Source organism: Trichosurus vulpecula, chromosome 2 (assembly GCF_011100635.1).
Source record: "Trichosurus vulpecula isolate mTriVul1 chromosome 2, mTriVul1.pri, whole genome shotgun sequence".
NCBI lineage: Eukaryota > Metazoa > Chordata > Mammalia > Diprotodontia > Phalangeridae > Trichosurus > Trichosurus vulpecula.
This window is the reverse complement of record NC_050574.1, coordinates 18,889,066-18,904,538: the sequence shown is the minus strand read 5'-3', so window position 1 is coordinate 18,904,538 and position 15,473 is coordinate 18,889,066. Positions and strand designations below refer to the sequence as shown.

At 37.2% G+C, this 15,473-nt stretch overlaps 1 protein-coding gene across 6 annotated transcripts in view; it reads left to right on the top strand.

The window, feature by feature from the left end:
* KIF1B (kinesin family member 1B) overlaps positions 1-15,473 on the top strand; it is a 188,810-nt gene that overhangs the window by 61,072 nt on the left and 112,265 nt on the right. For 2 of the 6 annotated variants that reach the window (XM_036747917.1, XM_036747918.1), the window contains exons 5-14: positions 2,303-2,368; positions 5,946-6,124; positions 6,765-6,876; positions 8,034-8,111; positions 9,263-9,328; positions 10,245-10,262; positions 13,200-13,275; positions 13,805-13,883; positions 14,464-14,606; positions 15,305-15,346. In XM_036747917.1, the coding sequence (XP_036603812.1) occupies positions 2,303-2,368; positions 5,946-6,124; positions 6,765-6,876; positions 8,034-8,111; positions 9,263-9,328; positions 10,245-10,262; positions 13,200-13,275; positions 13,805-13,883; positions 14,464-14,606; positions 15,305-15,346 (859 nt within the window). The remainder of the gene's footprint in view (positions 1-2,302; positions 2,369-5,945; positions 6,125-6,764; positions 6,877-8,033; positions 8,112-9,262; positions 9,329-10,244; positions 10,263-13,199; positions 13,276-13,804; positions 13,884-14,463; positions 14,607-15,304; positions 15,347-15,473) is intronic. The other 4 variants (XM_036747922.1, XM_036747921.1, XM_036747919.1 and 1 more) reach the window with 2 other exon arrangements.

Here is a 15,473-nt window from a genome sequence, read left to right as displayed (position 1 = left end):
CACTTGTATTTGGTAGTTTTATTCTGACTTTAATAATACTTGAATGTTTTGTGTATGTGTAGAGATTTCTACTTTTTGAATTGCTTTTGACAAATTTAATAAGCATTTGTTAGAATGTAAAGCACTCTCATATGTAAAGCACTCTAATACGTACCCAGCTCCTCTACTTAAGGAGCTTATACCTTGGGAGATTAGACCCAGCCACAAATAACTATAATACAAAATGCAATTCATGAGAGAACTTCAGATGTAAATATTATGAAAACCCAGAGGAGGGAAAAGTCACATCTGTTGCTTTTTTCACAAAATCTCCTTTGAATTTTACCACAGTGCTGTATTTGCAACATTTTATAAATGAAGAAATTGAGAAACAAAGATTGTCCAAAATCCCTTAGTCACTCAGCTGATGGAGTTAGAGACAGAATCAGTACCTCTCAATTTTTAGTCTTAGTGGTCTTTTTGCTGTACCAGGTATCTACCAATCTTAAAGTAAGGACTAGGAGTAGTATTGGAATAATAGTGAGGGGGCAGTTACTGTCTTCGCAAGAGTTGGTAGATAGAGGTCCCCCTCTGTGCAGGCTGTATCTGACTAAATGCATTTTATCACCTTTTATGAGGAAGAGCAGCTGCTTCCTTGAAAATGCATCATGGTGGATTTATAAATGCATTAAAGGTACTGTCATTGCAATCATTGTATTGTAATCATTTGACATTTTCTAGAAATTTCTAAAAGGAGAAAATTATTGTATTACTAAAACAATTAACACTTTGTGACACAGAATGTGTTTGCATTGTGATACAGACTCTTCAGAAAATTTCAAGTGATTTTTAATTAGAATATTTCTCTTGTATTCAAAAAAGATTATATTGCAAAAGCTAAATCATACTTGTTCATTGTTAATTAACCTAGTACTATATAACTGCCAGGTATCTGGAAGTTTTTGTCAATGTTTATTTCAGAAATTGTTCTCTTCCCTTCGCCTTAAGTTATCAGGAATGGAAGCAGAGAGTGGGATTGCAAGAGTTGCAGAGCTTCTGAGAGAATATCTTTACTTTTTTGAAAACTTATTGGGTTTCACTCTTAATGAATAAATATGCTAGATGATTTTTAAGGTATTTCTTATTTTAAGATTGGGTCACTTACTTTGAATTGAAGGAGTAAAACAGATAAGTAGCTGCTTTCCCCAGTGCAGCATTTATCTATAATTTCCAGTTTTGAGGCAAACGAAACATATTTCTATTTGGGAAGATTTTGTTAGATGCTCAGGTCTCAGAACAAATTATTCCTTTCACCAACATGAAAGTTCCAAATAGGTAAAGTTAGTACTTACTTGTCTTGATTTTTCCCCATGAATATAGATTAGCAAAATTAGTGAAATAAGTTTTGAAAAATTTCCATTTTCTCTATTTTCCTTTCTTTCAAAGGAAGATTTATTGGAGGGGGAAGCATATCAAGAAATGACTGTTATATAAAAAGGATGTCAATTTTTATAACTTCTCAGTTTATATAATTAGCATTATCATTTCTATTCAAAAGTAGCCTCATTAATAGTTTCTCATAGTGGCAAGTTAAATTACAAATAGTAATCCCACTTAAAATTTTCATCATGCAGATATTCTCTTTTATCCTTTAAATTATTTATTATTGTAGTTTCTATGTAACCTTATTTTGTCTTGTTCTGGTAGTTGGCACATATTGCTTTCATATTAAATAAAAACTGTCAACTTTAAAGCCTGTCATCTTGTAAACCTTACTTCGACTTATTAGTGGTCATTAACATGTATAAGACTAATTTAATACTAGTTTGATTCTAGAGGTGTGGCAAATGGGAGACCATTTGAATGTGAGGATTATTTTAACAATGACATAAAAAGCCATTGATTTTACAGGTAGTGAGAATGAAGAGTCAGTTTTCTATCTCTTCTAAAATTTTGTTTTATTTTCCTACAATTCCACCAATATTATCGTCAGTCACCTAATGTGACTGATTGTTAGCAAACATATTAAGTGGAATCTCTTCTTTATGTTCTTCCTTCCAACAATCTCTTTCTGCACTTAAAATAGTGGCAAGGTGCAGCTTATGGGGGAAACAGAAGACTACTTGAGAGACATGAAGAAATCTCGTGCTCCCAAGACGTTCTCCTTTGTTTTCTCTAAAGAAAGAGTGCTGTTCAAAGAGTGCTGTTACTATCATTCCCCTTTTGGGAAGAAAAAAAGATACACAGGTCACAATTGTGTTTTTTTAATGTTTAGTGATGAATATGTTTGACTCATGGTTCTTATCTTCTTCTGCTTCTGTAGTTATGTGAGGAACTCTTTGAGAAAATCAATGATAACAGTAATGAGGAAATGTCTTACTCTGTGGAGGTGAGTAGTACTAGACTGAAAGCAGAAGTCTCAGCAGTACCTACATATCTGAGCATTTGAAGTTAAATTCATTTTCTGCCTTTTTTATAAGTGACCCCTCCCTTAGGTATTTAAATCAGGACAGTTTTACAATAGCAGTGATTTCATCTGATTTATTTATTATTATTTATTAGACATAATGTGGTACAATGGGAATTTAATAGCCAATAGACCAGGGTTCTAGTGCTAATTCAATTATATTGAACTCATCAATCTTTTATGAAATGTTCTGTGGTACGTAGAGGAGATTCAAAGATAGATACTAATTTTTTGTAAGACCTCAAACCAGTTAATTAGCTTTTCTGGTTTTTTTTTCCTCATCCATAAAATGATGGCTTTGACTATTGATGGGATTTAGATAATCTTTAAGATGAAACTTCTAATTGCTCTAAAATTCTGTGAATGGCGATTACTTCATTAGATTCTAGATCAAGCATGGAATTAAATAACAGGAATTGAGATCTAGATCATGTTCTAGATCTAGAACATTTCCAAGGGAGATTGCCTTGTTCAGAACTTGGGAAATATTTTTATTCTCATTGTTTTAGCCAAAGTTAAGAAGACAAGGTCTTTCCCAGAAATTAAGATTATAATTCTTCCCTAGTACAGAACATGTAGAGTATCTTGTGTCTAACCTGGAGAACTCTTTTCTGATTAAGTAAATTTTACATCCTTCATGTTTTTAAATACCTTACTAATATATGTTTCTGAAGCCAGGAGAAACAGGTTCTGTGAGATTTTTTGTGGGGGACAAAGTTTATCTTAAGTCACATACTTCTAATTCAGAACCTAAAGCCTATTTTCTCTCATCGTTTTGGTTCTGAGTTGACAGTACAGCATGTTGATCTGCTGAGTTGTACATAAATATTTGTCAGGAGTCATGGTTTAAGGTATGAGACCATATTTTGCCATTTTCCTGGGACTGCCAGCTTAGATATCATTTCCTGGAACCATTTTCCGACTGACCTATATCGTTGGAGTCTTGTAGAGGCTCTGCTCTTCACTCCTGGGGGCAGATAGAGGCACAAATATCTTTTTAGTTATAATAATTTCTCCCTTTTGGTAAATACAGAGTGATCATGAACTAATAGCAGGGGGAGATAATGTGGGTCCCTTTAAAAAAAAATGTGGTTCCATATTACTAGCATCTTGACAGGGGAAATAAAAATTGAAGGAAGGATGCAAATATAGCTAAATAATATTGATTTTGAAATGTTGGTGTTCATTTAAACAATATGCCTGTCTTTGTGCTTTTATAAAAATGTTGTTTAATTCCCATTATTTTATGTCTTAATTACTGAAGTCACTAAATCATTGTAATAGGATTAGCCTGACACTCAGATATCATACTGTCTTTTTTTGTTCAAAAGAATGCTATCCTTATCTATTGTGCTGTGGTGAGTCTGAAAGCCTTGTCCCTCATATCATTGATCTCCTTTTAACTACCTTGGGCATTTTCCTTTTACGTATTAATGAGTCATGAATACAGCCTTGTGATAATGTATCTAGAAAGAAGGGCATGGTTTGCTACAAATATTTTGAATCAAAAGTCAGCTTCTAATTATTCTAAATCTAGTCCTAATACTAAAAAGATATTTTGGGGGGAAAAACCCTTGGCAAATTTCATTTTTCAAGGGGCAGCTAGGTGGTGCAGTGAGTAGAGCACCTGCCTTGGAGTCAGGAGGACTTGAGTTCAAATCCGGCCTCAGACACTTGACACATGTACTAGCTGTGTGACCTTGGGCAAGTCACTTAACCCCAATTGCCCTGCCCAAACAAAACAAAATTGCATTTTTCATAATCAATTCTTAGGAATCATGGATAAATTGTGTCTATAGAATTTATGGACAGAATTGATGGACTAAATATGGAAAAATAAGACATACATTTTTAAACATTCTCGATGCACGAATTTGTTTTCTTGACTACAAGTGTTTGTTGCAGGGACTTTGTTTTCCTTTTTCTTCTTTTTTTTCCCCCTAGTAGATAGGATGGGTTGGGGGGAAGGAATGGAACAGAATTTTTTTAAAATTTGGTTTAAAAAAAAAAAGAAAAGAAATAATGTGATAAAACATTTGAATCTACACATGGAAACAATATGTAGTTTTTTCTTTTATATTGGACCACAGTGACCACATTGTGTGATTCTGAATGAACTATACAGTGCTTTACCATGTATGTTGTTTAATATTGGTTGCAGATTAAAAGCTGAAATAATAGAGAATTGATTAATATAGAGATTAGGTATTGGCACAAATAGACTTTTTAAAAATCAGATTCTTGCCATAGAATGATAATAATTAACATATTATTAATAATGATATAAGAATAAGAATAACTTTGTGACCCTGGGCAATTCATTTAACCTCTCCCAGCCTCAACTTCCTTATTTATAAAATGGGGATAAATAATAGCGGGTATCTTGTTTTAAGGTTGTTGTAAGATCAGCTGAGATGATGTGTAAAGTGTTTTGCAAACTTTAAAGTGCTACATAAGTGCTAGACGCTATCATGATAGCTGATATTTACATAATGCTGGGAAGTTTGCAAAGTACTTTACATATATGATCTCATTTGAGTCTCACAATCACCTTTTTACGTAGGTCTGTCAGCTGAATCTCATAGACGTTAAGTGAATTGTCTAAGATTACGCAGCTAGTAAATATCTGAGGCAGAAATCTAACCCAGAAATTCCCGACTCCAAATCCACCCTAGCCTTGACAACACAATGATTCTCTCAGAGGTATTTATTAGGACCTTTAAGCTGTTTGGCATGTGGAAAAAGGAGATAGTTTTACAGAACAATGTCCTCACCTTCCTGGCTCCCATGGCAGCAAGGCCAAGGGCTGAATGTACTGGTTTGCCTTGGAGTGCCTTTTGGCTCCTGAAGTAAACTGATATAGAGAGGAAATTTTCTCATGTTACTTTTTGTTGTGGACCAGAAAGCACATCTTTGAAGGCCATCAGTTTAGAATATTTCTATTAGTGGTGGTGGTGATTTTAAAAACCACTCTGGTCAGATGAAGGAAACTAAATGGAAGAAAGGCAGAAGAAAGAGAAATGGAGGCAGCTAAGGGTTCTTTCTTAGGCCTTCTGCAAACAAGCACATTTGTAAGTTACTCGTAAGTTGGCATTTAAAATGCCTTTGTGACTGAGGGCACGAAGTTGTGATCTTCCCATCTGTGGATTTTAGCTGTGGTAATGGGATAGCTTGAAGGCTAGTTGCTGCTCTTCTACCTCTCCTTCCAGCTAGCCTTCATAGCATCCAGTGCCACTGTTAACACACATCTCATCTCTACAAGGAGTCTTTCTTCCCTTTTAGGGGGCACACCAGAAAGAGAGTGAGTAGAACCTTTCATATTTGGCTTTTCAGAGGGTCTTAGACCTAGTTCTAGTGTGAGCATAGTATGCCTCTAAATTCAGGAAAACTCTTTTTTTTTTAAATTAAATATCATTTTTAGGTCTTCGTCTCACCTCCCCCTGCACCAACAATCTATTTCTTTCAAATCTTCTTATTGATTTCTCTTATTTATTCATAGGTGAGTTACATGGAAATTTACTGTGAGAGGGTAAGGGATTTGCTGAATCCAAAAAATAAGGGTAATTTGAGAGTCCGAGAGCATCCTCTTCTTGGACCCTATGTGGAAGACTTATCTAAGCTGGCAGTTACTTCTTATACAGATATTGCAGACCTCATGGATGCTGGGAACAAAGCCAGGTATGGACAAAAAGTAGGGGCACTATGTGAATCCCTTTGCTCCCTGTTGAGAGACCAAAAATGTATTCTTGGCTCTGAAATTTGCCTTTATTGTGAAATCTTATGAACTCCTGGATCTGTTGGAGAAACTCACTGTGTTATGTTAGTTTACCTTCCTTCGTATGATATAATAAAAGTGCTTAGTACACTGCCTGACACATAGTAGGTGCTGTAGAAGTGCTATCCTCTTCCTTTCCCCTTCCCATTCACATCAAAATCACTCACTTAGGTAACATATCAGTTCTTTGGTTATGTGACTCTCTTGCACACATTTTGCATCTGATGGCGTACAGTAAATTATTAGTCATCATCTTGTCATAATATGCCTGGGAGAATAAATTCTTGAATAAATAAACATTTTATAGTAAGTAAAAATTATTTATTTCAGTGGTTTATAAGGTGGCAGCTAGACTAGATAAAGAGGCTTTGCTAAGTTGTCTTTGGTAGTGGAAAATTGACTCTGAGTTCAGAGAATAAGTAGCTATTCACACTGGATTAAAGTATTTTAAGTTGTTGGCCTGTAGTATGAACTCTGTTGTCTTTTCTTACTTTCCAAGATCTCCACCCAATGCTAAGTCTACATACTCATATTTTCATCTAGGACAGTGGCAGCTACCAACATGAATGAGACCAGTAGCCGTTCCCATGCTGTATTCACCATTGTTTTTACCCAGAAGAAACTTGATTCTGAAACTAACCTCTCAACAGAGAAGGTAGGAAGAACATTAGTGAGCGGGTTTTGAGGTGTGGGACAAGGACAAGAACTATAAAAAATGACTCACCTTTTGCTGTATATGTCCCGTGGAAGCAGACAAGGTTGCTGTGCTCAATTTTCCTGAAGTATTTTATTTGGTTACTTTGATTTTTCAGGTCATTCTGATCTTTGGTCATTAGTTCTGAGGTGTGAAATTAGAAGATAGGAAATAAGAATTTATAATTTTTCGTCTCAAAGTCTACCAGATGACAGAAAGTGGAGCAAATCCTTCTGAACAGAAATGAATTGATCTTTTTGCTTGACATTGACTACTTAATTATTGCCTCATTAACTGTTTGGTGGTACAAACCTATTTTATGTGAGGTGTGACAATGCCGCCATGAAATTTACGTATAAGAAAAGAGCACACATTTCGAGCTGGAAGAGAGCCCTTAACAGCCATCGACTCCTACTCCCTCCCTTTGTAGATGAGAAAACAACCCCAGAGATTTTGAAGGCTGTGTCTAGGTTAGTCTGGATCAGAGAGACTTGGCGAAATTTAGCCATCTTCAAGTATTTGAAGAATTGTCACACAAAAGAAAGATTACATGTTTTTCTAGAAAGTTCCAACAGACAGATCTCAAAACAACTGTGTTAAGTTGGAGAGAGGAAGAGTTCAGTTCAATTTAAGATACATTTCCTAATAATTAGAACTGTTTAAAAGTGGAATGGTTGGTTTTGGAAGATAGGGATTTCTGGATGCTAAAATTCTTTAATTGGAAACTCAATGACCACTTGTCAGGGATGTTATTTTGTAGATTCCTGTAATCCATGCTGTGGATTATGGGATCTCTGAGATTCCTTCCAACTCAGAGAATCAACAGTGCTACTTATAAAATAATTATGCCCAGTGTAGTCAAATATGTCCTTTTCTGTTTCCAAAACAATGACCTTTTTGAGGTACAAGAATTTTATTATTTGGGGATTTCGTGAATAAATCACTGTTTTAGCCATGACTTTTATGATTGTGTAGACCTTGATTATTTTCTTTCTCTGAGTTTTACAGATAGAAATCATTTCCCCTTTAAATATTTCCTCCTGTTGAATTGAGTCCATTCATTTGCCTTTTCAGTTGCCTTTCTGTGTTGCCTGTGATGATCTGTGTTTCCTTACCAGGTCAGCAAGATCAGTTTGGTGGATCTGGCTGGAAGTGAAAGAGCTGACTCAACTGGTGCCAAAGGGACTCGATTAAAGGTCATTAAGTTTTCTTTAACAAGCATTTATTATTCTTGTTAACATTAAATGGCAGTGTATCGTAAAAGTTCAGAGACAGTAGCAACCATGTTGTTGGGACGGTATTTCATGGAGAAAAAGTGGGATTTGGCCTGGACCTGGAAGTATGGAAAGGATTTAGATGGCTGGAGAAAGGGGGAGGGCGTTCTTAGGCCTCAGCAAGAGCAAATATATGGAAGAGGAGAGAGACAGGGGCTGTTATTATGCCCATCTTACAGTTGGGGAAGCCAAGGCAAATCTATTGAGTGGCTTGACCAGGGTCACGTAGCTAGTCAGCGTCTGAGTCTGAATTTGAACTGAGGTCTTTCTGACTCCACGCCTAGTGCTCTATGCACTATGTCTCCTCTCAGCCTGAGCAGAGCTAGTTCGAGGAAATGTGAGAGAACTGTTTAGGTAGCAAAGAAAATTAATAGTGAGGAATTCTATTCAACATTTATTTACCTATTACATGCAAGGCACTCTTTTGGAAGCTGGAGATGTGACCAAACCCTCTTGGCCCCCCACGTAAAAACCCAAAAAGCCCAGGCTCTGACCTAAAGGAGATTACATTCTATTAGGATAAGTAAATACAAGGGAATGGTTGAACACTGACATCAGCTCGATGAGGTAACTAGCTAGCATCCTGCATTTAAGTTTGTAAGACTTTGGGATTCTAATGTAGGCATGAAGTCTCTTGAAACTGACCTTATTCTGAGCCTAGACTGATTCCCAGAGCCCATTCTGATAAGTTAACAAATGGAATAGAGGAAAAATTAAGAGAATCAAAATGTCCCTTGAATTTCTGGTCCAAAATGCAGATGACTCACCAATTACAACCTACCTGACTAAAGAAGGCATTTCACTTCTGTGGCCCCCACCATCTCTTTTAACGATCCTCCATTTGCTTTTTGAGCATATTGTTCATTGTTGTTCTATTTTTTAAAAAAAATTATGGGAACTAGTTTTATTTAGATTTTTTTTAGCACATTAAAGAAACAATAGCTTTTGGTTGAATCAACAGTACCATGCTAAAAGAAATTTCTCCAATTGTAATCCAGGACTGAGAATGGCACATTGGAATATTTGAAGTTCCTCATCATAACTCCTTCTGGTTTGTTATTTATTTTTTCTAGGAAGGAGCAAATATCAATAAATCTCTTACAACTCTGGGCAAAGTCATTTCAGCCTTGGCAGAAGTGGTAAGTTTTTCAGTACTACGTTCTAAAGGAAGAATTTGTCTAATCTGCTAAAATACATAATAGTAATATCATAGTGTTATTTAATTATTCTATCAACTTTAGGTGTATGTTCTCTAGGTAACATATGACATAACAGTCTCTCACAGCTTTTTAGATTACATGCTCCCTAAGCACCATCCAGATATCAATCTAATAATAAGATTTAGGAAAAAGATTTAGAAACGCATTTTGAAGTGCAAAAGAAACCAGATGAGGCAAAGTCTAGGACAGAACTTCTCTGAATAGCTTGAGGTTGATTTCCCTTTCTCACCTTGCATGGAGAAACATAGAACTAGTGGTGGAATGGACCTCATGAGGCCGTCTGGTTCAACTGGCTGGTTTTCATATACAGAAACTGAGTGCCACGGGGCGGCTGATCCCGAGTCACATTGCTAGAAAGCAGGAGAAGCATGTATCAAACCCTCATCCTTTGACTCGAGCTAGGGCCCTTTCCTCTGCACCACACTGAAGACAGCATGTTTGCTATCTGATGTCTTCTCTGATTGTCGGTTGAGGTTTTGGAACTGGTTGGCCTAAAGGTTCTTTGGGAATACTGGCAATTTTGAGGCCGCATGGAAAGTGGAAAGTTTTAAAAATCCTTTTGTTCTCCCTTCTCCATCCAGTGCCAGTGGACCAACAGTAATGTTCTTATATGTGTATGCAGCATTTAGAATGAAAGACTTAAGAAAGCATTAAACTCTGTATGCCTTGATCTCTTTGACTTGCTTTTGAGTCTCAAAGAGAATTTTTCTCATTTGTCTACAGAAAGACAATATTCACTGTAAATTCTCTTCAGGTTTTACAGTTAAATTGTTTATTATTATAGTCAGAAGCTTACTCTGTTCTTTTTCTCTTTTTTGAATGCTTTCAACTTTAGGATAACTGCACCAGCAAGGTATGGTGGGGCTTGGCAGGGATGAACAGAGAGCTGTTAAATCAACTGCTGGGATTCCAGATGGTCAGCAAGGGTGTAGGAAGGCATGAGTTAGGGCTGTAACCTCCACAGATATTTGGGTTAGTTGTTTTCTTGTGCTCATACTCAGGATCACCGTTAGGAGTGGCCAAAAAGAACGAGACTAAACACTAAAATCTCCAGCACTGTATTGTCTTTAATATTCATTGGGCTAGAGCTAGAGTGAGAAATTAAAATTAACGATAGCAGAAAAATGTGCAAGGAAGTTTTTGCTTTCCAATGATATGGCCTTAGTGTTGTACTTTTGATTCAGAGGAGGTAGGTAACATTTAGGTGAGTTTTGTACTTTTAATGATAATACCTTTAGGCAGAGTCAACCACAAATAATTTTGAGCATATTTTAACCTGGAACTATAGATGATAGATCTTCAGCCATATTTTTTTTTCACAAATACTGCAGATTTTCTTAAAAAATGAGCACCCCTTAATAGTATTTTGTTGATTACAAAAAGGTTCAGGATATGGACAACATTTATATTGAAATAAGTGAAATACACCGTTACACTTGAATTATATAGGTTTATTTGTACTCTCTCTACTCCTAAAAACTAACTTCATAAGAGCTATAGCCATCTTTGTGCAGAGACTTGAAAAATTTCACCAAAACATAGAAAAACCTGTTTGCTACTATGTTTTACACTGTTGTGTGAACAGTATTTCAAATTTCTAACCCTGTATCCAGTAGGGGTGGTTCACATTGATACAAGTCAATCAACAAGCATTCATTAATGACCTGCTGTAAATCAGGCGTTATGTTATACTGGGACTGCAAACACAGAGGGAAACATTCTCTGCTTTCCAGGGGTTTCTGCCCTCTAGAGAGGATGCAACATGTCCACAGATAATTAAATAAAGAACAGAGACTAAATACATACACTGTGATTTGGGGACAAGGTACTGACAATTGAATGGGATTAGGAAGGAGCTCTTAAAGGAAGTGGCCCTTGGTGGGGTGGGGGGTGCCTCAGGGTGTTTAGAGGCAGAGGTTAGGAGACTTGGGGGATGAACAGTGCAACGACATGGGGGCTAAGACAGAGTGTCATAGAGAGAGGATATTGAGCAGGCCTATTTGGCTGAAATAGTGTGTGTACAAAGCAAAGGGATGTGGCCTAAGTCTGCGAAGGATAGAATCAGATTGTGAAGGGCATTAAATGCCAAGTGGAGGAATTCTTGTATTTTATTCTGAAGGCAGGAATGACCCACTAAAGCTTTTTGAACAGTCAGTTGACATGGTCAGACCTGTGCTTTAGGCATATCAGTTTGGCAGCTGTGTTAGGGTGGATGGTTGGTAGAGGGGGAGAGACTCATTGCTGTTCGCAGTAGTTTAGGTGCCTGGGGATGTGGACATGAAATAAGCTGGTTGTGGTGTGAGGAGAGAGAAAGGGACAGAGTGGAAAACTGGGGTGGTGGCAGCATCAAAGGCTTGGCAGCGATTTGGGTATCAGAGGGTGGGTGAGTGAGTGAGGAGTAGAGAGGGTCCAGAACAGATGTCTGAAGAACCCTATGCATAAGGGACAGGGCAAGGGTGATGACCCTGCAGAGTCAGCCATGAAGGTCAGTGTGGTAGGGTCATAAAGGAGCAGAGCAAGGGAGTGGGCAGTCATGTCAGATGCTACAGAGAGGCTGAACCGTGTGAGCACTGAGGCAAAAAGACCTATCAGCAGATAGAGATGGAAGCTGAGTCGGGCTGAGAAAGGAATGGTAGTGGAGGAAATGATAGCGGTGAGCATAGACAGCTTTTTCCTGGAGCTTGGCTGTGGAAGGAGAGACAGAACATAAGAACGTGAACAGCACTAATAGAAAGGAGAGGATAATGGCTTGAAAGGACAGTCGACTCAGTTTAAGGCTGGACGTGTTTAAAAGCATCAGGGAAGGAGCCAGTGGATAAGGAGGGAATGGAAATAAAGGGGAGGAAGGGGGAATAATTGAAGGTGACAGGCCGCCAGAGAAAAGGGGTAGAGGGGAGATCAAGAACATATGTAGAGGATGGCATTGGCAGGGAAAATGGCCACCTAAGTCTCTTAAGAGTTACGATGTGGATGCATATGTGTATGTATGTATATGTATGTGTGTACATTTTATATGTGCATACATGTGCATTTGTGTATGCAGACACACACACGTGTATACAGATGCATGGCCAACACCAAGAACGTGTCACAGTTGGAATTTGAACTCATTCTTCCTGATTTCAAATTCAGGCCCTACCTACCATACCACACTATCATTTTCACTGAAAACACTGCGTATTTTAATTTGTTTTAACACACTGTTGTTGTGCTCTTTTAAGGAGTTTAATGACTTGGATAACTTTTGGGCTAAACTATAAGATTTTTCCTTGTTTGCTGTTGCGTTTGGATTTTCCACATTCCACTGATTTTGAATCTTTCACATTCCTATTAAGGGAAAAAAACTACTTCAGATTATTCATGTTTAAATGAATATTATTAAATTATTAAGTCATTAAATCTACTTCAGGTTATTATTATTATCATTATTATTATTCTGCCAGTTTCTGTGTGAAGTGGATTGTAGAGTTCTCTAGTTGGGAAGGTGGTCCTCTTCCCTTTAGAAAGGGACTCTTGGGTTATTACCAGATCCTGACTGAGAACCTCCCCTTTCCCAGGCATGCACCGTGCCTGTGTTGGGAAGACAACTTTTCAATGCTTATTGTCTATTCCTGTTTAGTGCCAATTTTCCATTTGGTATGTTCTAGCCACTGGTTCTGTTGTAGTCTAGTTAGTCATAGGGAAAAGATAACCATTTAGCTTGCTGAGAATTTCCAAATTGGTTGCCTTCTTTATAAATTCTTTACTTTTCAATGACTTTGTAAGTATGATTCTTTTTTTTTTAAAATAGAGTAAAAAGAAGAAAAAAACAGATTTTATTCCATACAGAGATTCTGTTCTGACTTGGCTCCTTCGAGAGAATCTAGGTAAGGCTTATGTGACCACTGCTTTAGGATTATTCATACCATGCAATGATTAGTCACTTCTCTTTGTAATTTGGTAGGCATGCCATAATTTTGAGAACGGGGCTTGAATGCTTTACAGTCGTTTTCACCTTCACCTTTATTATATTTGTTAGATTTGCATGTTATTACTCCTTTCCCTCCACTTTTCACTTATTTATTTATATGTAGTCATTTTTTAAAATTTTGAGTTTCCAGATTCTTTCCCTGTCTTTTGTTGGGCACCTCCTTCACCCACTGAGAAGGTAAATGCCCATTATACATGTGGAGTTCTATACGATGTACTTCTGTATTAGCCATGTTGAAAAAAACCCAGGAAAAACAAGAAAGTGTAAAACAACATGCTTCCATAAACACTCAGCACATCATTCCTACTTTTAATCATCATGGCTGCACTTGGCTATGGAGTAAACTAGAACGGTGACATTTGGAATGGAACTCTTGGCCTTGCTCGAGTGCTGTGATTTCAGGTAACTGACGCCTCATCTTTCAGGTGGGAACTCTCGCACTGCAATGGTTGCTGCCCTCAGCCCGGCAGATATCAACTACGATGAAACTCTGAGCACTTTAAGGTATGCTGGTCTGAGTGACTTAAGCAAGGTAATGCAGCTCTCTCATCAATCCCTTTGGAGCACTGGGAATGTTTATCCTGTTGGTCTTCTTTTCCATATGACATGGCACACCTGTCATGTAGGAAAATTCTATAGAACTTAAGAGCGTTTTATCGTATTTGGTTTTCTTCTTCATGTACCCAGCCATAATCAGAGTAAAGATTTTTATGTCGGTGATGTAAATTTGTTAGATATTGGTAAATAATTATCTTGAGATGTTCATTTCTTTATCAAAAAAAAAAGTATCCCTGGTTATTACTTGCTGTTTGTCATGTCAGAAACACTTAAGTAATGGAGGAAAATGCAGATAAGAATGTGTAGAGATTAAAAGAAGAAAATTCCTGCCAGAATGAGCAGAGCATTATCTTTCCATTTAGGAACAATTTCCCAACTTAAATTAACTTGGACCTCTCTGGCCTTAATAGTACTAGTAAAATATTAGATAGAATACGCAGAGCATTTTACTTTGAAATGATAGGATTATGCCCTTGGTTTGTTGACCTGCTCAGATACATAAAATGAATTTTCATTTTGAATACAGATATGCAGATCGTGCAAAACAAATTAAGTGCAATGCTGTCATCAATGAAGATCCCAATGCCAAGCTTGTTCGAGAACTGAAGGAGGAGGTCACAAGATTGAAAGACCTCCTGCGTGCTCAAGGGCTGGGAGATATCATTGATAGTAAGTCAGTTGAGAATTCTCTTGTAGAGTTTACTCCTTGCCTCTTCAGGGTTGGTGTCTCTGAAGGACATCAGAGGTCCATTGATTAAAGAAAATGGTTTGGTGGTGGGAGAGGTTTTTGCTGAGAAAGAGGAGACAGAAGATTGGTGGATCTCAACATTGTTTGAGTCCAGAGAATGAACAATGCAGTGTCTATTAGCTGTCACTCGTCCTATTTTAGGTCTCCAGTGAAATTATTGGGTTGGATAAACTCACTTTGTCTATAGAAAAAAGTTTGAATATTATAAACTTTAAGAAATTGTACTCCTTGCAACTCGCTTTGTATAGTACTAGGATTTAATCTTAGGCTCATTACTGAAGGTCCTGTTAAGCAAGTTAATGAATTCTTCAGATTTGGAGCCTATTGCTTACCTTTATGGCAAATTCTTGTTTGTTTAGGCATAAAGTTATTTCAAAATTATTTTGCTTACTAATGAATTAAAATTGTTATATAAATCCAGTTTGGTTCTATAAACCCTCTTCATGTTTAGTTGCTTTCATTGGTTAGATTTACCTCCTAGGTGTATAAAATTTGTATGATTGGTTTTATAAGTAGTGTGAATTTTTCATCCTAACCAAATACCACTCTGTTCTCTAACTGTGTCACCATTGAACATAAACTTTATACTTCTCATATTTTCCCTCCTGCTTACCTTCAGTTGATCCATTGGTCGATGATTACTCTGGAAGTGGAGTCAAATGTGTGTATCATGTGTGTTGGTTCTTTCTAGTGCCCTGACTTGCTAGTATCCCTCTGCTGGGTCAGCTTTAAAATTAGCTTTGCATGCCAGCAATCCTAACAAGGAAATCCCAGACAGAGCATTTAAT